The 25915-nt window shown below is 44.2% G+C and overlaps 1 protein-coding gene and 1 long non-coding RNA gene across 11 annotated transcripts in view; one reads left to right on the top strand and one right to left on the bottom strand.

Annotated features, from left to right (window-relative positions):
* The window catches only part of LOC143381231 (uncharacterized), a 37532-nt gene that overhangs the window by 1867 nt on the left and 9750 nt on the right, over nt 1-25915 (top strand). For both annotated transcript variants that reach the window (XR_013088797.1, XR_013088796.1), the window contains one exon: nt 23513-23629. This is a non-coding gene — a long non-coding RNA (uncharacterized LOC143381231). The remainder of the gene's footprint in view (nt 1-23512; nt 23630-25915) is intronic.
* The window catches only part of Gbf1 (golgi brefeldin A resistant guanine nucleotide exchange factor 1), a 125856-nt gene continuing 104824 nt past the window's right edge, over nt 4884-25915 (bottom strand). For 6 of the 9 annotated variants that reach the window (XM_076834616.1, XM_076834617.1, XM_076834620.1 and 3 more), the window contains 30 exons: nt 25176-25341; nt 24492-24703; nt 24095-24193; nt 23349-23543; nt 22609-22798; nt 21850-21990; nt 21423-21511; nt 19333-19535; nt 18686-18809; nt 18292-18417; nt 17961-18043; nt 16821-17057; nt 16475-16568; nt 15665-15841; nt 15286-15350; nt 15078-15201; nt 14796-14867; nt 14553-14647; nt 14174-14327; nt 10178-10403; nt 9514-9674; nt 9129-9375; nt 8809-9014; nt 7739-7889; nt 7507-7637; nt 7210-7311; nt 6829-6942; nt 6517-6697; nt 6247-6375; nt 4884-5747 (listed from right to left, as the gene is read on the bottom strand). In XM_076834616.1, the coding sequence (XP_076690731.1) occupies nt 5467-5747; nt 6247-6375; nt 6517-6697; nt 6829-6942; nt 7210-7311; nt 7507-7637; nt 7739-7889; nt 8809-9014; nt 9129-9375; nt 9514-9674; nt 10178-10403; nt 14174-14327; nt 14553-14647; nt 14796-14867; nt 15078-15201; nt 15286-15350; nt 15665-15841; nt 16475-16568; nt 16821-17057; nt 17961-18043; nt 18292-18417; nt 18686-18809; nt 19333-19535; nt 21423-21511; nt 21850-21990; nt 22609-22798; nt 23349-23543; nt 24095-24193; nt 24492-24703; nt 25176-25341 (4575 nt within the window). In that variant the 3' untranslated portion in view covers nt 4884-5466. The remainder of the gene's footprint in view (nt 5748-6246; nt 6376-6516; nt 6698-6828; nt 6943-7209; nt 7312-7506; nt 7638-7738; nt 7890-8808; nt 9015-9128; nt 9376-9513; nt 9675-10177; nt 10404-14173; nt 14328-14552; nt 14648-14795; nt 14868-15077; nt 15202-15285; nt 15351-15664; nt 15842-16474; nt 16569-16820; nt 17058-17960; nt 18044-18291; nt 18418-18685; nt 18810-19332; nt 19536-21422; nt 21512-21849; nt 21991-22608; nt 22799-23348; nt 23544-24094; nt 24194-24491; nt 24704-25175; nt 25342-25915) is intronic. The other 3 variants (XM_076834618.1, XM_076834619.1, XM_076834624.1) reach the window with 1 other exon arrangement.

Genomic DNA, 25915 nt, shown 5'->3' with positions numbered 1-25915 from the left:
TCAAAGCCAGCCTCAGCAAAAATGAGGCGCTAAGCAACTCAGTGAGACCCTGTCTCTAAATAAAATATAAAAAAGGGCTGGGGGCGCTGGGTTGTGGCTCAGCAGTAGAGCGCTCGCCAGCACATGCGAGGCCCTGGGTTCGATCCTCAGCACCACATAAATAAGTAGATTAAAGCTATTGTGTCCAACTACAACTAAAAAATAAATAAACATATATTTTTTAAATGGGCTGGAGATGGGGCTGGGGATGTAGCTCAAGCGTAGCGCGCTCGCGCGCTCGCCTGGCGTGCGCGGGGCGCTAAATTTGATCCTATAAAATTAAGATGTGTCGGGCTGGGGATGTGGCTCAAGCAGTAGCGCGCTCGCCTGGCATGCGTGCGGCCCAGGTTTGATCCTCAGCACCACATACAAAGAAAGATGTTGTGTCCGCCTAAAACTAAAAAATAAATATTAAAAAAAAATAAAAGGGCTGGGGAAGTGGCTCAGTGGTCGAATGCTCCTGAATTCACTCCCTGGTACAAAAATAAATAAATAAATAAATATTGAAAAAATAGCCCAAATCTAAATAGTTCAATCTCATCTCTGATGTAGAAAATGACCTCTTGTATACTTTGTAACTTCCATTTGAACACATTTAGCAGCAGAAAGATCACAACAGGAATTCAGGAAGTCCCACTCAGGGCTGGACCTCTCTGGTTGTTAAGAGTTTCTTCTCTTTAGAAGGTGCCTTAAATTATCTTCATTTCTACAGTAGTCAGTCCTCTCTTAGACTTGTAATGGAATAATGGACCATTTCTGGGCCCTCTTGCTGTCCCTAACTTCTGCAACATGTCTCTGACCTTTTTTGGGGGGTGGGGGGTGGTACTGGGGATTGAAATCAAGGGCACTAGACCACTGAGTCACCTCCCAGCCCTATTTTTTATTTTAGTTAAGAGATAGTGTCTCATTGAGTTGCTTAGTACTTCACTTTTGCTGAGGCTGTCTTTGAATTTGAGATCCTCCTGTCTCAACCTCCCAAGTCACTGTGATTACAGGTGTGCCACCAGCTATTTCTGACCTTCTTAAGGATGCAATTTACTGGCTTGGCACAAAGAGGTTCTTGATTATGATTCTTGATTTGGGCTCTTCATTTCCTATTACTTTTCTTCCTCTTCATCTTGACAGCAAATATAATGTTAGAGTACATTAGTGTAAGCTCTTATTCTTCCCTCCCAATATAGCATGAAAATACACAGATTGGGTATCCCTTATATGAAAATGCTTAAAACCAGAAGTGTTTCAGAGCATCCCCTAATCTCAAAATCTGAACTGCTTCAGAATCGTAAATTATTGTCAATTTCAGATCAGTGATGCTTGTATTACCTTTACTTTACTGATGAAGTTAAGGCTCATAGAGGTGAAGTAACATGGCCAAATACATAGCTAGAAAGGGTCAGAACCAAGATGGAAACCAGTCTCTTGCTTCCAGGGATGAAGTTTTCCCCCTAAATTTTGTATAAAACAAAGTAGGTCTTTCCACTTTATAGTGGACCTCTAAAGAGAATACCATATAGTGCTGAAATTTAGGATTTTTCTACAACATTTACATGGTAAAACAGATATTTTTTGGGGGAATGGGTACCGGGGATTGAACTCAGGGGCACTCAACCACTGAGCCACATCCCCAGCCCTTTTTTTGTATTTTATTTAGAGACAGGTCTCACTGAGTTGCATAGTTTCTCGCTTTTGCTAAGGCTGGCTTTGAACTTGAGATACTCCTAGCTCAGCCTCCCTAGCTGCTGGGATACAGGCATGTGCCACCATGCTCAGCAAAATAGATTCTTAAATGGGATAATGTTAGTTTGTTATATTCCAACTTTTAACTGTAGATAGTTGTCAGTTGGTATAGCCTCATCTATCTGAACTTAAGAAACTAATTTTCAACCTAAGGATCATCTGTTTCTGCACTCAATCCTAGCATGAAGCCTGGCCCAGAGTAGATGCATCACAAATTTGCTCCATTCATTCACCAATAGACTCCAAGAAAACTGAATTTATAAGGTGATAGCCTTTTTCTCTGGCTGGCCAACCTCATATATCTCACAAGAAGCTACAGAAAATCTATTAGTTCCGAAGGGTATCTGCACTAAACCATCAACACTTCTACTACTTAGGAAAGAACATGAAAAAATGTGAGCCAACTCCTTACAGATGGGCTTGGCCTCATCTTTAAGAGATGAAATTACTGTTTTTAAAAAATATTTTTTATTGTCAATGGACCTTTATTTATTTATATGCGGTGCTGAGAATCGAACCCAGTGCCTCACACATGCTAGGCAAGTGCCCTACCACTGAATGACAACCCCAGCCCCAGGAGAAATTACTTCTAACAGCCTGTTTGCTGTTTTCTAGCAATGTCAGTTCTCTGTATGAGGGTCTTAGTTCATGGAGCATTTTTTTTTTTGGTGTGGTACTGGGGTTTGAACACAGGGCCTCATGCATCCTAGAAAAGCACTCTCCCACTGAGCTACAACTCCAGCCCTTTTAAAAATTTTTGAGGGGCTGGGGATTTGGCTCAAGCGGTAGCGCGCTCGCCTGGCACGCGAGCGGCCTGGGTTCAATCCTCAGCACCACATACAAACAAAGATGTTGTGTCCGTCGAAAACTAAAAAATAAAACATTAAAAAACTCTCTCTCACACTCTCTCTTAAAAAAAATAAAAATTTTTGAGATAGGATCTAGCCAAGTGCCCAGGTTGGTCTCAAACTTGTGATCTTCTTGCCTCAGCCTCCCAAGTTGCTGGGATTACTGGCATGTGCCACTGTGCCCAGCTCCTCTGGACATCATTAAGACCAGTATTCCCTCCAAGCTATGCTATTACTTTCCCCCAAAGTTTTGTCACTTTCATATTCCCAGGGCATTCTTCCTTATTGGTCAGAATGAAGGCCTGAGTGTAAGCTTCCCTTGTAGAGGCCTCTGCTTTCTAAGAGAGAAGATCGTCAATAATGAGTTGTACATATATTCGTTGCTCTTTTAATAACCAAACAAGACTTCTGCCCAATGTTTTTGCTTCCCAGCAGGGAATCAGTTTGTAGTTACACCATCTTCCTAATTTGTAGGACTAATGGAGGAATACAGAGTTGTTTTTTGTTTTTTTTTTTTGCTGGGGATTGAACCCAGGGCCTTGTGCATGTGAGGAAGTACTCTACCAACTGAGCTATATCCCCAGCCCAATTTCTTTGTTTATAGTATGACCATGGAAGTTTTAAAGGCAGAGCCTGTGGGGTTAAGATGGGGAAACAGAGATATTGTAGCTGAGCAAGGGTCCTAGTGTCCTACTAGCCATAGATTCAGCTTTTCTGTACTTACCTATAGAGCCTTCTCTCTCTCCTAATTTTCCCAGGGGCAGGATTGAATAAGGCTCCTGGTTAGCATAAAAACCAGGTATAGTCTGGACCTGGATAAGAAGGAAGTACGTCCAGGTCTCACATCTTAGTATTTTTCTACATCAGGTGGTTCCCATTTCTTTTCTTTCTTTCTTTTTTAAATATGTATTTTTAGATGTTGATGGACTTAATTTTATTATTTATATGCGGGGCTGAGAATTGAACCCAGTGCCTCATACATGCTGGGCAAGCACCTTAACACTGAGCTTCAACCCCAGCCCCAGGTGGTTCCCATTTCTAAGGGTCCCTTTTCTACATTTAAGTGAGGAACTTAAGAGGTCCAAACTCCTGTCGATGTGAAAGTGAGGAGCAAAGGGAAGCCCAAGTGAAGGGCCATATAGCCAGGTGGGCCCCAATGTCACGTGTGAGTGACCCCTTACTCTTTGTGAGTGACCCCTTACTCTTTTGAGATAGGATCTAGCCAAGTGCCCAGGCTGGTTCAAACTTGTGATCTTCTTGCCTCAGCCTCCCAAGTTGCTGGGATTACTGGCATGTGCTGAGATTACGGTGCCCAGCTCTCTGGACATCATTAAGACCAGTATTCCCTCCAAGCTATGCTATTACTTTCCCATGGTGGGCACTGCAGGGTTGACACAGCAGTGCCTACTCAGAGCTGCCAGGCTGGAGACAGAGACTACGGGTGATACCTGAGTGTACTCTCAGGTTGGACCCTCAGGAATGGAGAGCAGAAGGGGAAGAAGGTCCTGTAGTCTGAAGTGGGTCCCAGCAAGGGCTATAAAAGTTCATTTCCCCATCCAAGTGGTAGTTGTCTCATTCTGTGACCCCCAGAAGGGGCAGGCATCATTCTGCAGAAAACCAAAATGATGTAGCTGCTTCACTTGGGAAAAATGAACACATAACATTCCACCCTAGTGCCTTGGCGAGCACAGTCACATTGCCTGGCCCATGCACACTCCTGTCTGTCTTACTGCCATGCAAAGGGCAAGAAGTGCAGGGGCACTCCTGTCATGCTGCACTGACTGGGCTGGATGGAGGCTGTGGGGCAGGCAAAAATTGTCCCTTTTCAGTTTGGGGTCAAATGAATGATACTGCCCAGAACATGACAGCAGCTGCAGGCAAGAAACCCCTCTACCTCTTAAGTTCCTTCTGCTCCTTCCTGTTTTTGGGTAGGGCCCATCTAAGGAAGACTTCTGAAAAATTATAGCTCAGCTCTGATTAACCTTCCATGAACCCAGCTGGCTATCTCAGATGTCTCTTTGAGTAGATGTGGAACTGCTCTGGCATCTCTCTGCTAAGAGCACAATAATATGGCAGTGGTGGGGGCAGCAACAGTGGTGAAGGAATCCTGACCCCAGTCTTGGCATTTGACTGATGTCTGAGGGCCAGATTATTGGTAGGCTCAGACTCACCTAGTCCACCAAGGCCCAAGCCCTGTACATCACAATAACAAGGTGTCCTGACTCACAAGTTCAAGAAGGAAACCAGAGGGAAAGGCAGTGGTGTTGGTACTAAGACATTTATTACATCATAAAAAGTCCATTGTTGTCATTGTTTTTCCATATGTACATGCTCCTGTGGGCAGTCCTCCCATCCAACCCCACCCGCCCACCCACCATGGTACCAATCGACTCTCCAAACTGATCCACCATTTAATAAAAGAGGAAGAATTGGAAGAGGTGGTCCAGGGCTGATGGGAATGGGCTGGGAGACGGAAACAAAGTGCAGAGTGGTTGGGCTTGGCTCTCAATGGCTGACCTGGGCAGGAGGGGCACATGGTGGGCACTGCAGGGTTGACACAGCAGTGCCTACTCAGAACTGCCAGGCTGGAGACAGAGACTACAGGTGGTACCTGAGTGTACTCTCAGGTTGGACCCTCAGGAATGGAGAGCAAAAGGGGAAGAAGGTCCTGTAGTCTGAAGTGGGTCCCAGCAAGGGCTATAAAAGTTCATTTCCCCATCCAAGTGGCAGCGATGGCAGCTTGGATTGGGCCTGAAAAGTTTATGGCCCCGAGACAGGTGGAAGCAGGGTGGGAATAGTCTGGTGGGATATATAGTCCTGATCTCTGAGGGACCTGCTTTATTTAGTTGACCTCGGAGGTGGGTATGGGGTCTGTAGGGCGGGGTGTAGCCAGGAGAGGAACTGGAGAGGTGGCCTCTATGAGTGCAGGGTTAAGGATAATAGGCAGAGTCATGGGTGGCACGCCGACCTGCAGTGGGGAAGCCAAGGGCTGCAAGATCAGTGGGGGCTGAGCTAGAGGGGGAGGCCCATCTGGGGTAGGGCTAAGCCTGCTGGGACTAGAGGACACCGGTGATCCAGGGGAGCTGCTGTTGGTGGCTCGGGGGCCCTCTGGCTTCTCTAAGTCTATAAAGAAAGCAAGATGGCTGCAATCAGACTCTTATTGGCAAGGGGCAATTCTCATATTCCTCAGCTGGCTTACCAAACCAGCTGGTTTCCTTCAAATTTCCTTGCAGTCTAAAAAGTTAGAAGTCTCCCCTCAAAACTCATCCCAATGTTTGGCTACCTTACTTCTACCCTTCATCTCCTTTGCTGAAGTTCTCATAAGGTTAATTTTGGTCTGGTCTTTACTAGAATCCCTGAAAGGCAGCCTTTGCATATTTATTCCAACCCACTGACCTTGCCCTCTTCTCCAGACCTAACTATCTGAAACAGGCAGACTATCTCAGCACAGATTATTTGGTCCTGCCATTTCTCAGAGCAAGAGCAGGTAAACTGAATTCTTGGGTTGTCTCCTTCCTCTGGCTCCCACTCAGTGCTTAGCAGCAACCCCAAGCTATCCTGGGCCTTCTCTTTGGCCTCTTGCTTCCTGTCAAATCCGATACACTAGCCCAGAGGGACTCACCACAGGCCCCAAGCTCCGAGGGTATTTCTGGGGGAGGTGGGTGTCCAGGTGTTCTGGGGTCACCAGCAGCAGGAGTCAGGTGGGCTGAGGCCAGAGATTTTGGGCCATGAGGCTCTGTGGGCATGGGATCTAGGGTAGGCAGAGAATACAGATGGCCACTCTTAGTGTTTTCCTTCTAGTAGAGGCCTGGCAACCTATCAGTCTTCTCAGGACACAGAGAATGAATTTAGCTTTGGGGACTCTTTAGTAAGACTGGGCTGGGGCCCCTACCTTGAATGACAGTCTGCTTGAAGAGCTCATCACGTAGGTGTGGCAGAAAGCAGTCAATGCGCTCCCAGGTGATCTCCCAGAGGGCAGAGGGACTACCTCCTCGTGTATCTGCACTGTGGAAAATCTCTGCTGTGTCCATCACCAGGAGCATGTTCTTTAGAGATTCAGGGATGGCCTCTGACTGCAGGCAGCAGCAGGATCATGAGAACAGGAAAGAGGCATGGGAAGGCAGCTTCCAAGGAGGAGACAGCAAGACTTCCCAGGAGGTGGGAGAGGAAGTGGGCAATGGAGTTGAGCTGAGGTAGAACTTACCAGTAAATCACTGGAGCCTGCATGCATGTACTTGTCCATGAAGTCTAGGATGGTGAGCCAGAGGGCCGCAAAGGTGGAGAGTGACAGCAGTGGAGATAGATGCTGCAGGAAGACCTATGGTCCACCAGCCCCTTTTAGCCAAGGGTAGTGTAGGAACCCTCTGCACCCCTCTCCAAGGCTGGGAGGCAGACCTGCCCCATCTTGCATGGGAATCTTAGATTAGACATTGCTGTAAAATTCAGAATTCTCCTGAGTCCCTGGGTCCTTCTGAATTTCCATACTGAGGCTCCTGAGCACCGAGTTTTACCAAAAGCCCTGGCTTCCCCCCTTGGAAAAATGTAAGTGTGGGGAGAGTAGGAGGTATTGGGTGGTGAGCCATACCTTTGAAAGCAGCGTGGAAGCCCTCATCCGGGTCTCCTCCATCCCACCCACATCTGCTGGGCTGATGTTCTCCAAGAGCTTGGTCAGTAGTGGAAACAGTACCTGGAGAGTAAATATCTGACGTCACCATAGCCAGATCAGTTGGAAGCTCTGCTCAAAGGAAACCAGTGCTGTGTGACAGGCACAGAACAGCAAAGAAGGTACGAAAGAGGCTGAATATAGATCATGGGGCTCTTCAGGTTACCTAGTTCTTTTTGCCTTACAATTTGAATTTTAAGACCAGTATGAAGTCCTTACCTTGTTAAAACAGGATTCCCATTCCAGGGCATCTAGCTTTTGCAGGTCATGTACCAGTAGTGCTCGCTGTAGATACGTTAGTGCCTGCATCCGCACCTGGCGCCGGGCATCACAGCACAGGCAGGCAATGCCTGGGAGCAAGAACAGGGTCAGGATCCTTCAGGCAGTCGGTATTGTGCTCCCCAAGCTCCAGCACCATCTCTGCCCTACCCTGCCTGCTCCCCCAGATTACCCTGAAGTAAGGGGCACCAGCAGTGGGCCCAGAGGGTCCTTGAATCAGCTTCGATCTTCCGGCCACCTGTCTCCAGGTGGCGCTGCTCTTCTGCCCATGAGCTGTAGATAGAGGCTGCCCGTGTGTGCAGAGTGTGCATCAGGTCTAGCAACTGGGATCACAGGAGAGGGCAGGATATGAGTGGGGTTAGGTCTGGTGGGACCCCCTTTCCCAACCCCTGTCCCTGACTGAGTCCTCAAGGGGACCCTAGCATTAGTTATGCCATACTCTAGCCCTTTTTGCTACTCCCTTTGCCTCAGCTTGATGGGCTGGTTGCTCCAGTCTTCATTGTTTCTTATTCAGAAGTTGCTCAGGGTAGAACAGGCTTTAGAAGATGTGCAGACTAAGATTTAGCACACAGATTCACAGCAGGAAAGGTATTTTTGTTTCAATTCTATTTTACACTTTCCAATGACTCAGAAAGCCTTGTTTTTGTTAATCTCATTTTAAAAATAAAGCAAACCTCTGGCTCAGAGGCTTTCACTGGGCAAGAGTGAGTGGCCAAATTTAATACTTTTTATTTTCATCACTCTTTTCTGTTTTCTTTTTGGCAGTACTGGAGTATTTCATCACTTTCTAAAGTTATTCTGGCTAAGGCAATTGTTTCTTCATTTATTCAGAGATATAAAGTCAACTCGTCAGATCAATTGTACATGCCTTGAATAGACACAGAATAACTCTGGAAGAACAGACAAGAAACTGGTACAATGGTTGCCTTTAGTGAGAGGAACTTGGTGGCTAGGGACAGGAATGGAATGGCAACTTTACCCTTTTATACCTTTTGAACTTTGTACCATGTGCATATATTACCTGCTCAAAAAATAAGTAAACCTTAATTTAAAATTAATTTTAAGCAAGCAAAGGCATACAGGGGGTGTTGGATGAGGGGAATATTGTGGAGGTGGTAATATTGTGGAGGGCCTGGGCAGGATACACAAACCCTTCCTCTCAGCACTGGCTTTCTCTGGCCCCACCCTGACTCCCAGTCTAAGGGGCGGGGGAGGAGAGGAAGTAAAGGGTGCCATACTTACGTCCTGACTGACCTGTAAAGACACAGTGTGGTAGCTGGCAGGCACGCCTTCATCCTCGTCATCATCACTGTGCCCACCCCGAGTAGTGTGTTGGCTGGAGGTTCTAGGTCGCCGAAGCATTGAACCCTCTTTAGATTTCTTCTTGAAGCGGTTCCCCTTGCTGTCATATTTATGACTCTTGCTACGTTTCTCCTGGGATTTGCACCCTGAGCAGAGCCAGACCCAGGTCACATTTCCATAGTCATAGACTGAGATTCCTGCCCTTTTCCCCTGTATATTTGCATGGCCAATCCCCACTGCCCCTTCACCAGGTGACCTACCACCATTCAGACTGGCCTCCACAAAGATACGGAGAGTCTTGACGCATAGCTCAAAGTTGTCAGGGGTGATGTGGGCAGCGTCACGTACAATGAAGGACAGTGATTCCACACACTTAAGCAGAGACTTAGTGTCATGTGGCCCCAGGTCCAGACCCACTGTTAGACTATACTGATTGACCAGGGGTGAAGGGCCTGGCCGGCTGGGCCCTGGTCCTGGCTTGGAGTTATCAATGTCATCCTTTCCCACCTGTAAAGTACACAGGATATAAGATGGGGACCAGGCTTGAACCCTATTCACCTCTAGATGCCCTCTCAGAGGACTAGGAATCTTTCTCACAGAACCAGGAGGGAAGACTCATCCGCTGCCCATACCCTCTTCACTTACCACCAACCAACCGCTGTTGACTACATCAGCATCTGTGGCTGATCGGTGTATTTTGCCAGGTCTGCCATGGTCTGTGTAGACCTCTGAGTCAGAAGTGTACCCTCGGTCCAGGCTCACATCATTTTGATGATAGGATGAGAGCTCACTGTCTGACTGGGCCCCTAAGCCAGGCAGAGAAAAGGGCAGAGTCAAGGTGGAGATGGGACACTGGGACAAAGGATAATTTAGGCTCTCAGAAGAAAGGTATTGAGGCCTGGCCTTTCCTCTCTCTGGCCTGGCTCATTTTCAGCCATGTCAACAGAGGGCTGAAGCCTGGACAACTTCTCTCTTGACCAAATAGGGGAAATGGGCTAATTTGGGCTTCTATGATATCTAGTAATAGCTGTCAGGGAAAGGGGATGGTAGTGAGAACAATTTCTGGGAAAATGGTCCTCAGGACAATAAGCAGCCTGCTGCTTAGCCTTTTGCCTTACCTCCTTGCCTCCATATGATTCAATTTGTTGGTACTGGTAAGTGGGCACTGGAAATTCTTGAAGCAGATGGCAGAAAGCCAGGCATGTATGATTGGCTGAATGGCAATAACTTGTGTTTTGTTTTCCTATCCAAACTCCTGGGGCCATAGCTGTTTATCCATCAGGGAGTAATTCTGTGGGAAAAGGCTTACCAGCATCAGGTGCATCAGTACTGGCTGTGGCCTGCAGAGCTGCTGGAGGCTTCACCCCTGAGCCAATGCATTCGAGCAGTGTAAAGAGGGTGGCCCAGTCATCACTGGAGTGGATGTTGGCTGCATTGGTCTTAAGAAGTTCATGGAGTCCGTATGCAACCTGGTGACTGACTCTGGACAGCACACTGGGCTTCATCAGTAGCAAGATGCGCAGAGAGAGCAGCACCTGAGATGAGGGTTAGGAGCATGAAATGGGGAGGGGGCACATTGCTTCCTGTTTAGTTTCATTCCCCATCAGCTGTTTAGGCCAATGAGATTAGCTGGGACCCAACTTAAGGCACTGCTGCTGGTCTTGTCTTATTTGTATTTCCCTAGTTTTCTTGTATTCATGCGTATGTGTGTGTGCATCAAATTCTACATAATTTTGCCATCTGCACTGAGGATTGAACCCGGGGCAATCCGGGGTTTGCCTGAACCATATCCACAACCCTTTTTGAGACGGGGTCTCACTAATAGCTTAGGCCCTTGCTAAGTTGCTGAGACTGGTCTTGAACTCGCAGTCCTCCTACCTCAGCGCCAGGGAACCCACAGACCACCTGTATAGTTTTGTGTATCCACCACAAGTTAAGCTATACTGAACAGTTTCTATACCATGAGATCCCTCACGCAGTACTTTTATATGTCTCCTCTTTTTTCCTGCCTCATTCTTATCTCCTAGCAATCTGTATCCAACTTCTAAAATTCTCTAAGTCCAAAAGTTATATAAATGAAATTATATGGTATATAATTTTTTTTTTTTGTACTGGGGATTGAACACAGGGACACTTTACCACTGAGCTACATCCCCAGCCCTTTCTATTTTTTATTATAAGACAGAGTCTCACTAAGTTGCTGAGGTTGGCTTTGAAATTTCTATCCTCTGGCCTCAGCCTCCTGAATATCTGGGATTACAGATGTGCGCCACATAGCTGGTTAGTATATAACCTTTTTTAAAAAAATTTATTTATTTATTTTTTTAGTTTTTGGCGGACACAACATCTTTGTTCGTATGTGGTGCTGAGGATCGAACCCAGGCTGCACGCATGCCAGGCAAGCGCGCTACCGTTTGAGCCACATCCCCAGGCCCCCCCCCCTTTTTTTTTAAAGTTTCTTACATTATCATTTTATTAAAGATTCTTATAACTAAAAATCCATATATACATTTTCCTATGCTATAATTCAGTGTTGACTAAACCTACTACCAAATAAAAAAATTAACCCAGGCAATTTGGCACATTTAAGGAATACTTATAGTTCATAGAGACAAATTGTTTTCTTTTTTTTTTTAATATTAATTTTTTTAGGTGTAGATGGACACAACACAATGCCTTTATTTTTATGTGGTGTTGAGGAGCGAACCCAGGTCCCGCCCATGCTAGGCGAGCACTCTACCACTGAGGCACAATTCCAGCCCCAAATTGTTTTCTTAAGATAAACCCAAAAAGAAGGAAAATGTTATGAATGAATCAAACTCTGAGATGGAGCCTTAGATTACATACTTAGTATATAACCTTTTTAAAAAATATTTTTAGTTGTAGATGGACACAATATTTTTATTTTGTTTATTTAGTTTTATGTGGTGCTGAGTATCGAACCCAGGGCCTCACACATGCTAAGCAAGTGCTCTACCACTGAGCTACAACCCCAGCCGCAGTATATAACCTTTTGAGCTGGGCTTTTCACTCAGTATAATTCTCTGGAGATTCTTCCAAGTTATTACATGCATTAGTCAACAGTCTGTTGCTTAAACTGCTTAATAGTATGCCACGCTATATGTGTGTATAACAGTTTATTTATTGAAAATCACCTAGGCTGATTCCAGTTTTGGGGTAATACAAATAAAACTTTCATGAACATTCATGTACATGTTTTTATGATAAAATAAGCTTCATTTTTCTGGGATAAATGCTCAAGAGTGCAATTGCTGGGTTGTATGGTAACTGCATTTTTCTTTTTTCTTTTTAGAACATCTGACAATTTAATCATATATTGTTTTGTACCATATTCATCTCAGGAATGGTCTGTTGTTCTTTTTAAATATTTTTTTAGTTATACATGGACACAATATCTCTATTTTGTTTATTTATTTTTATGTGGTATTGAGGATTGAATCCAGTGCCTCATATGTGTGAGACAAGCACACTGCCACTAAGCCACAACCCCAGCCCCATATTTGGTTTTATAAGAAACTATAAATAGATTAGCTACACTATTTTACATCTCCACCAGCAATGTATGAATTATCCAGTTCCTCTGCATTCTTGCAAGCATTTTGTATTGTTACTTTTTTTTTTTTACTTCAACTGTTCTGATAAGTATGTAGTTATATCTTATTATGGTTTTAATTGCACTTCTTCAATGAAATGACTGGTCCTATCTTTAGTCCATTTTCTGATTGGATTGTTTTTGTCACTCTTATGTTTTGGATTTTATGTTTTAGATACTAGCCTTTTTTTTTTTTTTAAGATACACAATCTTTTTTTTCCAATCAATTTATTTATTTATTTACTTAAATTTTTTTAATTGTTGATGGACCTTTATTTTATTCATTTATTTATATGTGGTGCCGAGTATCAAACTCAGTGCCTCTCACACACTAGGAAAGTGATCTATCACTTAGAGTGGTGCTGAGGATCGAAACTAGGTCCCGCCCATGCTAGGCGAGCGCTCTACTACTGAGGCTCTTCACACAGGCTCTCATAGGGCAAAAGTTTTTAATTTTTTTTAAGTATTTTTTTTAGTAACACATGGACACAAATTCTTTGTTTATTTATTTTGATGTGATGCCGAGGATCGAACCCAATGTCTCACATGTGCAAGGCAAGTGCTCTGCCACTGAGCCACAACCCCAGCAAGTTTTTAATATTGATGAAGTTCAATTACCAGTTTTTCCTCTTATGGATTGAGCTTCTAGTGTCAAGTATAAAGTCTCATTAGTGTAGATCCTAAAGATTTTCTCTTATGTTTTAAAAGCTTTTATAGTTTTACATGATGCATTTAAGTCTATGATCTATTTTAGTTAACTTTTCTGCAAAGTATGAGGTTGGGTTTATTTGTTTTTTTCCCTTCCCATGGATTTCAATCCCTCCCTTCAGTATCCTTCCTCCACTGAATTGTTACACCTTGGTAAGAAAATCAGTTGAACATATTTGTCTATTTCTGGGTTTTCTATTCTGTTCCATTGATCGGTGTATCTATTCCTCCACCATATTACATATTCTTGACTATCACAGCCATAGAATAAATTCATAGTATCAGATAAGAATGATTCCTTTCATTTTATTCTTTGCCTAAATAGCTATTCTAGGGCCTTTCCATCTAAATTTTAGATAAGCTTGTCTATATCTACAAAAAACCCTGCTGGGATTTTTATAGGAGCTGCATCGAACTAGATTGATTTGGGAAGAACTTATATCTTCAGTATGTTGAGTCTTCTAATCCATGAACATGGTATGGCCTCTTCATTTATTTAGGTCTTCTTTGATTAGCATTTTGTAATTTACATGATACAAATCCTGTACATATTTTATTAGGTATGTATCTAAGTATTTCACATTATTTAAAGCACTTATAAGAGGTATTACATTTTCAATTTCAGCTTTTATTATGTTCCTGTGGAAATATAATTAATTTTTGTGTATTACTAAACTCACAAATTAGTTCTATGCTTTTCTTTTGTAATTTAGCCAAGAGATCTCAGGAAGGTCAGAAAACCAGATATAGGGCTCAGAATGCTACAAAGCAGCAGCAGTCCAACTCTGCAAAGACTCAGAGGAACCTACAGAGGTACAGGGCATTAGCTTCACGCCAAAGGCCGTTCCAGGCTCACTTCTAATACTACTTGTTAGATTGCACCAGCCCTTTAATTAGTATACTTTGTCTTAGGTCGTATTCAAAACTGACACTGTGGCTTCCATCCCTTGCATAACTACTCACCCTCCCGAATGTATTATTTACCTGCCCACTGATCTCTTCTCTCCGTAACAGCCGAATGGCCAGGCGCAGCAACCCAACCACTGCCCGCTCCACAAGGAAGCAGAAATCTTGGGCCTGGACACAGAGGTGGTATAGATGGTCTCTAACAGTCTGCCAAACACAGCCTACTCGGTCCCTACAGAGAACATAAGGAATGAGGATCATCTCAGTTGGAGGGGCCATTGGGCAAAAAGTTTCATAGGCCTTTCATGGCTCATTGGTCCCATATCCTAAGCAGACAGCTGTAGTGAGCAAACTTACCCCCTACTGTTTATTGTCCCCAGAGCCCACTAAGCAAGATGGCTTCTATCCCATGAGCCAAGGGTCTGCCTAAAGACATCCCTCACCTGCTTTCCCCTACCTGTTCTCTAACACAATCCTTAGCAGCATCTCTAGACAGAAAGCAGCATCTTCTTCATCATATGTCTCTTCATCTGGTGTCACTGAGACCAGAGCCTGGAGAGGAACAGTAGTAGGAAAGAAAGCATGGAGGAGAAGGCAGCCACTGGCTCTCTCCCAACAGAAACTAAAGCACACACCACTGACCTGTCACCCCTCCCAGACCCAGACAGTTCTTCTATCTCTTTCCTTTTTTCATCCTTACCTTCATGAGCTCCTGCAGTGATTCCAGCTGGAGAAACTTGCTTTCTGTGATCATCTTTTCTGGGTCACATTGCTAGAGGGAATGCAAGAGAGAACGAGGTCTGTGACAAAGGGCTGAAGGAAAGAAAATGTCTCCAAGAGACAGGGAGACAGGATAGAATCACACTGGTCTCTAAAGAGAACATAAGGGACCCTGAATGTTTTTATTCTTCCATTCATAGGACCACATCTGTCCAGGAGGGAAGAGTCTAGGCTTTCTCAAAAGGGACAGGCAGGAAAGTACCTTGATACAGTCTAAGGCAACTCTCTTGGCTTCTTGGTTCTCAGTGGATGGGCCCCGCATGCTGGACTGCTCAGGACCACTCAACGTCAGCCAGCTCACGAAGCTCAGTACTGTTGACTCTCCTCTATAGGAGAAGGGGTATATGTCCTGGTAAGTCCCAAAGTTCTGATCCTCCCTCTGTAGTCCTCAACCTCTGGTCTGTGCTTACCGGTTTGATGGCGTCTCCTCCCTCTGTAAAGAGATCTTGCCATTGGGATCCACAAAATCTTCTACCTGGGAAAGCAGGTCAAGAATAATTTCTTTCCATATGGTCTTTACATTTCTTGCCCTCCAAGTAAAGTTCTCTAGCTTTCTTCCTGTAGCCCTCTGCCCCTACACTATTGTACCCTTCCAAGTGGTGACTGGCAATGGCTTCCACCAGTCTTCCTTTACTGCTACCCCCAAAATCTGTGTTATTACATTTGAGGTGTTCTTAAGGAGCTTTGGCAGGTATCAGGCCCAATGCTACCCTCAACCAGTTTGATATACATGAACAATATAGAATGCTGAGGCTCTTTGTTGTTGTTGACTAGTCTACCCAGAATTACCTCCACCATAGCCTTGGGTAACAGTTGGGCTCGAAAGAGCTGCAGCATGGCCTCCATGATATTCTTCCATCCCTCCCGCAGGATATCACCATGACGATGGGCCAAATGGAATACTGTCTTGGCAGCAATATGAGCTTTAGGGTTGCTTCCAAATACACTGGGCAGGTTCTCAATAGACTGAAAAAGAGAATGAGAAGAGGCGTAGGGCCTGGCTCATGTCTCAAAAAGAGATTCTCTTAGGCCTGTGGTTCTTAAGGTCCTTCTGCTTCCATCCTCTATAATCCAGGTGGTAATGGCTAACCTGGAATCACTTTTGCATCTCCACTTCCATCCTATTACATGAGGTAACACTATTCTTTTTTTTAAAAAAATATTTTTTCCCTTAGTTTGTTGATAGATCTTTTATTTATTTATACATGGTGCTGAGAATCGAAGCTAGTGCCTCACACATGCAAGGCAAGTGTGCTACCGCTGAGCCACTGTCCTAGTCTGAGGTAACACTATTCTTTTTTTTTTTAAAGAGAGAATTTTTTAATATTTATTTTTTAGTTTTTCGGTGGTCACAACATTTTTATTTTATTTTGTATGTGGTGCTGAGGATTGAACCCAGCACCCCGCGCATGCCAGGCAAGTGTGCTACCGCTTGAGCCACATCCCCAGCCCATCACTATTCTTATTCCAGAATAAGCAAAACAGAAATGGTCTCAATTCTGATGTAGTTGAGGGATGGGTGCAGATAAGCAAAAAGGATAGTCCCATGGCTTAAAGGTCCTCCTTGAAAATCCAAGTACAGTCTCTGCCCCTACTCACCTCATTGCTGAGAGCTGTGAATTTGCAGAGGGAGATGATGAGATTGTCAAACACATCACTGAGGCCATAGTGGGCGGAGATCATGGCACATTTCCTGTAATGTCACCCCCATCCCAGAATCAGAGTCATTGGAAGAGTAGGCAGCCCCTCCCCAATCAGTCCCAGAAAAAACTTTTCACTTGAGTCTGTTTAAGACTCAGTTTTCCTAAGCCTCAGCCTGACTCCATAAACCCAGGAGGAACCTCATTCTAAAGAAAGTAAGAGCAGGAGTCAAAGGGGCATGGAGGCTACCATGTTTGTTTGGAGAGGTAGGAGGAGGTGAAGACAAAGGTCAAAGCTGGGTTACCTGAAGCCTGAGATGGCTTTCTGGATGATTGTCTCTTCCAGGCTTTTGTCAAAGACATAAGAGAGAGCAGCAATAGTGGGGCCCCAGGTCATAGTGAAGAGGTCAAGGTCGTAGCTACCAGGAGGCACTCTTAGGAATATGCCCTCTGGGGTGGCACCTCGATGAAGCAGCACATTCCACACATAGTTCTCTCTAACTAAGCCGGTCTGCTCCTCTGGCATCACAATTTCCTCATTCCTGTCAGGAGATAAGGGAAGGAGTAGTAAGGGCACTTCTGTGAACCTGACTTGTTCTAAACTAGGACAAGGGTCTGTCTTTAAGTGGGGCATTCAGTTCTGTATAAGATCTCATATTCTTTCTGTGAGAGGATAAATGATTCTCTCTACTTTTCTGATTTACAGTAAAGAACTAATTTTCCTAGAGACTCTAATCTCTGACCCAAGCATCACCCTCCAGTGCCCATCTTGAATTCTCTACTTATCAGAGAATGAATGTACCTTGTGAGCTAAATGGGAAAATCCAACTGCTTTAGGTTCAGGAAATGGGGCTATGATATCCCACTTAAGAGGGGCAATTTGAGCTGGGGATGTAGCTCAGTGGTAGAGCACATGTTTAACTTGTATGAGGCCCTGAATATAAACCTTAGCACTGCATTCAAAACAAAGATTTGCGATGCTGAGGCAGGAGGATTGTAAATTCAAGGCCAGCCTGAGCAACTAAGTGAGATTCTTTCTCAAAATAAAAAAAAAACAAAAACAAAAAAGTGCTGGGGATGTAGCTCAATGGTAAAATGGCCCACAGTATAATTCCCAATACCAAAGGAAATAAATAAATAATACATTGAAAAGGATGGGGATGTAGATCAGAGGTAAAACACCCCTGAGTTCAATCCCTAGTAGTGAAAAAAAGGGGTGGTGGTGGGGGGCAGAGGAACAGTTTGAACCCTTGCTTAGAGTACTATAGTCTCAATGTTGTTTAGTCTTCTTCAAGAAGGAAATGAGTTATCAGAGAGTTGGACTGCCCAGCTCAAATCCCAGGACATATGAGTCACTACAGTCTGATATCATTCTAAAAAAATGGGAAAGGAAGCAATGTGTTTTCCTTAACAGAGATGCTACCCTAGTCTACATATATACTCACTTGATGGCATGGTACATGTCCTCCAGGATGTCTTGCTCAAAGTCCTTGCCTCCATTCACACCTTTTAGGTTTTTGCGAAACTCCTAGAGATAGGCCAGTAAGCTTTTCCCCACTTGTGCAAGTGCTGAAGCCCCACCCAAGGAACTCCTGGGTCTGTGATAAATAGGACTTTTAAGTGAAAGAACCCACCTCCCCACCCAGTTTCTCTTCTTGATTGGCCAGCCTTCCCTGATTCTCATGGATAGAACCCTATCCACCATGCTCACTGGAAATTCCATGTCCTTCCTGTTATATCCAAAGCTGTGACAGATCTTCTATTTCCTGACCTTACCTCCAGGGTCATGGGTGCATTCTGTTTGCGAACATTGTGGTTATGCTGGTCTGTGTTAAGCATGATGACAGAATAGGCCAGGGCAAAGCAGGCATCGCTATTGGCAAATGGGGAGCCATTACAATTCTGAAAAAGCAAAGACCCCGCTGTGTCAATTCCCTTCTCTGGCCCATTAAACCTTCACTACTAACCCACTGGTCAGTTCTGGTACCACCCAGAAAGTGGCCAACCTCTTGCCAACTCCTTAATAGAGACTGGTCTTTCCATGGAAAGCTCACTGATGTTACTCTCAGCCTTCATAGAAGATAGGAGCTGGGATATTTTTAGTTGGGGGCCAGAGAAGCCAGCAAACTGATCTGGGATCCAGGGCTTAACTCTTGTCACTAAGACTCACCCTCCAATGCTCTGTGAATGCTTCTAGCAACCTATGAATGACTGGTGCCTCCCCAGGCAAACGGAAGGCTTCTAGATAGAGGCGGAGAGCTTCATCAAGTCGCAGACCTTGAAAACTGAAAGTGCTATAGGGAAAGGAAGCAGAATGAAGAGCCTGGACATATGGAAACTGCACACACTGGGCTCTCTGTTAGCCACATTTCTCCTATTTTCCTCTTACTGGAACAGAGGAGGCTAATTGATCTGGCAAAGGGCAGATCCTGGTCATACCTAACAAAACCCCTAACTTTAGCATTTGTCACATCAACAGACTTGCCTAGAAACCTGTGCCTCTGGAACCCTGCTCCATCCCTTTGTAATGCTCTCCATGCAGAATGAAGGGGTTTCCAGAAATATCTCATTAGAGTCCCTTTTTGGCCCAACAAATATAAATGGGAAGAGTATGTGACTTAGTCACCAGCAGGAACTAAGACTGCTTTAAGGGAGATGCCCTGTTCCCCAAGACTGAACACCAAACTACATTTCTCATTTCTTTCTTTCTCTGTTTTTGTGGAGCTTGGGATAGAACCCAGGACCCAGGGTATGCTAGGTGAGTATTCAATCACTGAGCTACACCCCCAGTCTTCACATTTCTTATAGTTTCCTCACCTCACAAAACTCTCCAATAGGTCAATGTTTTTGCGGTCACTCACAAACTCTCCTATCATTTTCTTGTCCAGCCGAGGGTTCTCTCGGAGCCACTGGGCTACCTCTGTGTTGTCTATTGGGATGGTGAGGAGACCTTTCTCCTGAAGAAACTGGATCCCTTTCTTTGGTTTTTGGTTGAACTGCTCTGTGCCAGTGATTAGCAGCTGGAGGAGAAATAGTACAAATGTCAGGAGCTGTTCTGCCCTTAAATCAGACAAGGTCAGGGGCTGGGATTGTAGCTTAGTGGTAGAGCACTTGTCTAGTATGTGTGAGGCACTGGGTTCGATTCTGAGCACCGCATATGAATAAATAAATAAATAAAGGGCCTCATTGACAACTAAAAAATATTAAAAAAAAAAAAAAATCAGACAAGGTCAGACCATAACCCATAGCTGGCCATCTAATGGGCTCCTAGGACATGGTTATTTGTGACTACAACTAAGATTGGGTCAAACTGGCCCTACCTTTCTCCCCTATTTTCTTCCCCTACCCCATTCCCTTGTTTCATTAAAAGTGGCTAAAAAGGGGGCTGGGATGTAGCAAAGGGTCTGTCTTGCATTCGCAAAGCCATGGGTTTGACCCCCAGTTCCAAAAAAGACAAAAAAAAAAAAAAAAAAAAAAAGAACCCCACCAAAAAATAAATAAATAAATAAGATTTTAAAAAAAAAAAAAGTGGCTAAAAAGGCTGGGGTTGTGGCTCAGAGGTAGAGTGCTCAACTTGCAGGTGGAAGGCACTGGGTTTGATCATCAGCACCATACAAAAATAAAGGTATTGTGTCCATCTACAACTAAAAAAATATATATTAAAAAAAAGTGTCTTAAGAACCAGGCTTCGTGGTTAATGCCTGTAATACAGTGACGGGGAAGGAAGATCACAGTTTGAGGCCAGTCTCAAATTTAGTGAGGCCCAAAGCAATTTAGTGAGACCCTGTCTCAAAAATAAAAAGGGCTGAAAATGTGGCTTAGTGGTAACATCCCTCTGTTAAATCCCTGGTACCCACCCTCCCACCCCCCCACCCCCACCCCATCCCCGCCAAAAAAAGTGGATGAGGAGCTCCTTTAGCACTTTTCTAAGTGCTCAAGATGCACAGGACAGCCTCCTCCATTTTGGGAATCAGGGGGAAAGCAGCAAAAAGAGACTATAGAGAATTCTTCAGTGTTTTTTGTGTTTTGTTTATTGTAGTACTGGGGACTGAACTCAGGCACTTGATAGAGGTAGAGGTGGCACTGAACAATGTCCTCAGAGCCCCCTTTTTAAATTTTTTATTTTGGGGCAAGGTCTCATTAAGTTGCAGAGATCTCTCTAAGTTGAACTCGTCTCAGCCTCCTGAATCACTGGGATTATAGGTGTGTGCCAATACATCTGGCTTCTCTTTAGTTTTATACCCATCCGTGGCATCTACTGACAGACAGCATCTTATTTATTGCTTGGCTTAGATTCCCCTTCTTTCTTTGGTTGCTTATTTCTTAAAGCCCTGGGTTTAAAGGTCAAGGTGGACTAACTGTGATGATGACTCTGCTCCCTATGTTCCTAGTCACAACCCTATAATCAAGGGCACACACAAACAGAAGTCATTTAGGCTGGCAATAAGAGAAAGAAAGGGTTAAATAAAAGGTTTACTTTGTGTTAAGAAAACCAAAAGCAAAAACAGTTATTTGAACTTTACTAAAGCACCAGAATAAATATCAATTCCTTTTATTGCCAATCGTTACACCAGAGCTAGAAATGACCAATAACCTTTGGTGACCCACATGACATCAGCTCCCAGGACTCCTGTCATCACTACCAGTAACATTTGGCTGGAGTAGCATTTGCCCAGGCAAACAATAGCACTGCTCAACTACATGGCTTAGGAGTAAGGGAAGGAATTCAAAGGAGACTAGGAGATTGCTTAAGTCCCAAAATACCTAAAGGCCACCTTATGAAGCTGTACAATGAGCAGCCGGGATCTCCCTCATCCTCAACCTCTGGGACTAAAACCCTATAAAGGATATCCAGATAGAGATGGGTAAGGCTGAACACTGGGGAATATATGTATGAACATATGTACCTTCTTTTTGTTTTTAATTTCAATTAGTTCCCGTGGATCTGGTAGAAGACAGGAAAATCGAGGTGGCTTCTGCGTAAACTTTTTGTCAGCTAAGAATGAAAGAAGAAAGGAAAAAAACTGATAAGAGAATAATAACTTTTGGAAGTTTTGGAAGGTCTTTTGGAAGGTCTCTGCTACATTCCCCAAGAAAAGAAGGAACCTCAGACATTTTTTTAGTTTTCATCAGAAATACCCCTAGAAATCCTACCTTCTGGGGCTCCAAATATTTTCTTTCTCTTGAGTTTGAAGCCACAGCAAGTCACAACAAAATACACAAGTTTCCAAGGCTCACTCTAACACTGCCCTAGGCCATTCTGCCCCTCTCTCTTTGTTCCCCACCACAACTTCCAGTGGGAGGGGATTAGGGTCATGGACACTCAATACTCACCCCCAGAGTCACCAGTTTCTTCCAAATCACTGCATCCCTGCTTCCCATGTTCTGCCAACAGCTGCCCTCCACTCAGCGGATGTAGGCCTGGGACATCTGGAGCCATGTATATGGCTTTCCCATCAATGGTTACTCTCTCAGCTTGTAAGAGAAAAAAATATATTTATGAAGACTTAAGGGTGGGAAGCCAAGCAGGGCTGCAGGAGAGGTGGAGTTCCAAGCTAAGATGATCTGTATGCTCCTATACAGGGTGCAAGCACTAACAGGACAAATTCAAGCCAAAGTAAGCAGTAATTGATCCATGTTGGCCAAGAATTAGATTCTTTAATTTATCAAAGATAGTACCCAGTCATTTCCCCTGATGTTCAACCTCCTCAGTCTCAAGGAGGAGATGGAGAAGGTTAGAGTGCAGGCAGGTACTGAGGATGGGAAAGAGCAAGGCCTGGAGCTTTTAAGGAGAGAAATCCTATATGTTTTAATCTCTGTCCTCTTCTCATGCCAAAAGGAAATAATAATCCTATAAAAACACCAAAGTTGGGAGGAGGAGAAAGGAAGAAGTTCATGAGTCTTGCTAACTTGTCTACTTGGCCTGTGACTCAAATCAGCAAACCCTGGAAACACAGAAATGGGTGTACTCCAGGAGAAGTGATATAATAACAGGAGCAAGGACTCAGTCAATAGAGAAGGGATAAGCATAGAATCCCTAATACCATAACAAACACAAAGAGAGCCAGAGAGATAGAGAGAAATGTCTCTCACTATTGTTAGCTTCTCTGGTGCCATCTATTGCCTCTTGGCTGGGTCTGGCTGTTTCTTTCTTCTCCTGCTGGGTGAGATTGTTGAGGACTTTGGCCTGGCAGTGGGCCTCAGTGCTGTCAATCACTGTCAATAGAGCATCAAGAGACAGCAGATGTGTTGTATAGAGCTGACCAGATACAGGGAAGGCATTCTGGAAAGTAAATATAGATTCATTATACTTGAGGTTAGAAAAATACTTCACACTTTATTATTTCCCCCCAAGTCCCGAAACTTATAATTTCTCCACTGCTACTTAGAAGATGACTTTATTTGGGCTGGGGTTATGGCTCAGTGGTAGAGTGCTTGCCTAGCATGTGTGAGGCACTGTGTTTGATCCTCAGCACCACATAAAAATAAATAAAATTATGTCCATCTACAATTAAAAAAATACTTTTAAAAAAACATTTATTTTTTTAGAAGTAGTTGGACACAATACCTTTACTTTATTTAATTATTTTTATGTGGTGCTGAGGATGGAACTCAGGGCCTCGCATCTGCTAGATGATGCTCTACTGCTGAGCCACAATCCTAGCCCTAAAAAAATATTAAAAAAAAAAAAAGAAAATGCCTTTATTCTTCCAGTTTCCCATCTATGAAGTGCTCCCATCCCTATAGGTAGTATATTCACTACCACCAGAATTTCCTTGATGAAACATTCAGTAATATAGACCAGTCTAGAGACCAGTAATAGTGTTCAGCACCTTGGACAGCAGCTTAGTGAGGTCCTCAAAGAGGTTGGAACAATAGTAGTCACAATCATAGTTGATATAGAGCTCAGTGACAAAACTGGGGATGCGCCAGAGCTGCACAGTAGCCTCCAGTGCCATCTCCTTCATCTCATAAGGCATCTTGGGGTTTTCCACAGTGATGATCTCCATGAGCTTTTTGATGTACATCTGGCAACAACCATTTGAGTGGAGAAAGAATTCAAGATAAGAACAGAAAATTGGACAGAAACATCAAGCAGAAGCCCAGTCAGGACGTACGTATTAAGAGACACCTAAGGTATCCTATTCCCAAATACATCTCCCTCTGGTTTCCATGTTGGGGTATAAGACCTGTTTTTCTTCCATATGCCTAATCCCAAAGAAGTTGTCTATTGCCCTTTTTGTATTCTCTGTGTGAGTCCGACCTGGCCCTATTTAGAATTCTCTTGCAATTTAGGGGCAGTGCTGGCTTGACTTGCAAGAGGAGGTCCCATTCATGGTGAGACTGATTACCTTACCTGCCAGTCCACATATTTGGGTTTTCCCATTTTATGTTAGCTAGCTTTCGCCGGTTCCTTTGAAGTTTTCCATAACAGAGGCCAGTGAATGAACCAAACCATGGAGGCTAAAATCATCCTCCTACATCTATATCACATACTGCAGCCTGACACAGCTGGCCCCCCCTGAAGAAGTCATACATCTCCCTGCTTTATTTTTTCTTCCAAGATTAAAAAACTTACCTCCAATTGGAACTTGAGGTGCTCCCGCATACTCTCAAATAATAGGAAGCATACTCGTAGAGAAGCTGCATACAGGTTCAGCCGTTCTACGTTGAGTAGCTGGAGATAGAGGAGGGTAAGTCATGAGGTTTCTGAAATTGACCCTGGCTCAACCAGAAGAGAGGCAGGAAAGCAAACTGGGTGAAGTTGCCATTGAGGTGCTGTGCTCTAAATATATCTAGTCTTTCCTGTATTGCTCAGAATCTTTGGAGAATTATTAGAACCCTTTAACTATGACTACTGGCCAAATGGGAGAGAGGTGCTTTCTTGGGACCTACTCTCTACATGGTCAGCCAAACCTCCTTGTGCTTTTGCGACATTCTGAAAAACATCCAGGGGCCCAGTAATCTGGTCTTACCTGGAATAAATGGCGGCACATCTCATCCTTGATGAGGCTCAAGAGGGTCTGGCACTGGGCTACAGGGGCTGACTCAAGGGCCACTGTCAGCAAGTGAAGTCCCATGTGGATCATAACCTCTGAGTTATGGCGGTCGTGCGGATTGGTGAGGGAGATAAGGAAGCGAAAGAGCTCTCGGATGCAGGGAAGACCATAGGGAACCAAAGCTGTGCCTGGGAAGGTAAGAGGAAACAACTAGCCTGCAGCTTCAACCTAGCTTGCCCTGTTTTATACAACCTATTAAGAAACAACTAGCCTGCAGCTTCAACCTAGCTTGCCCTGCATTATACAAGGCAATATCAGGTAAGTGATTCTCTTCAAGGATAAGGACACCTGCTCCCCGACCCCCAAGCCCAGGAATAAGACTAGTATCATTTAATGGAGGTAATCAGAATGAAAGATCAGTTCTTCCTTTCTGGAAGGCTTTCCCTCTCACTTTCTATCATCCACCAATCTTCCTCTCTGTGTAACTTAGGGAAGGGCTCCATCCATGCCAACAGTTCTATGGCTTGAATCCATTTCCTGCATAGAAAATGGCCTAGAACTAGGGCCAGCAGTATCTTGATCCAAACTGGTCTAGGTTCAGGCAGCTTAGCAGGTAGGATGGGAGAGGTAGATGAACAGAACCTGCCAGAGAGTACCCACCTTCTTTCTGAGAAGACTGTGTAAAGCGCACACCTCGGGGATTGACGTAATCCATGTCATGTACAGAGGCAGAGTCAGAATGGTCAGTAGGGGATGTGCACTCCTCTAACACTTCAGGAATGGATTCCACTGATGCTGATTGGGCCTTTTCCACCTGGGTCCCTTCCTGATATGACCAGTAGCAAGCAAATTCAGGAAGAGGGATGAATGAGGCAAGAGCAACCTGAAACTTACTCTCCTGAAGAACTTGTTCTTTAAGTTAATCTCTGGTGGACTGGAGGGCCAGGGCCAGCTCAGTGGTTTATGAATCAATACAAGATGGCTCAAGGCAGAAGGACTATGATGAAAGACTTGGAAAATGTCTCTGAGACACCACTGACCTACTATGACAGGCTAGGAGTGTAAAGTCTCTTCTAGGCTTAGAATTTGGATAACTACCTTCTAGAAAAAGTTATGGCCAGGGGTCGGAGTGCCACATAGCTCAGTGGTAGAGCACAGAGCACTTGCCCAGCATGTGCTTGGCACTGAGTTCGATCTTCAATACCACAAATCAATCAATCAATCAATAAATAAATGTATTGTGGCCATCTACAACTAAAAAAAAAAAAAAAAAGTTACGGCCAGATGGCCAGCTCTCTCCCTTTGGCCAGGTACTACCTGTATGTATAACTTGATAAAAACCTATCAGCTTTCTTTCATAGTGAGTCGTGATGTAGGTCTTCTGGGCAGCATGACTACTT

The sequence above is a fragment of the Callospermophilus lateralis genome, chromosome 15, assembly GCF_048772815.1.
Source record: "Callospermophilus lateralis isolate mCalLat2 chromosome 15, mCalLat2.hap1, whole genome shotgun sequence".
NCBI lineage: Eukaryota > Metazoa > Chordata > Mammalia > Rodentia > Sciuridae > Callospermophilus > Callospermophilus lateralis.
This window is presented reverse-complemented; position numbering and strand designations above follow the sequence as displayed.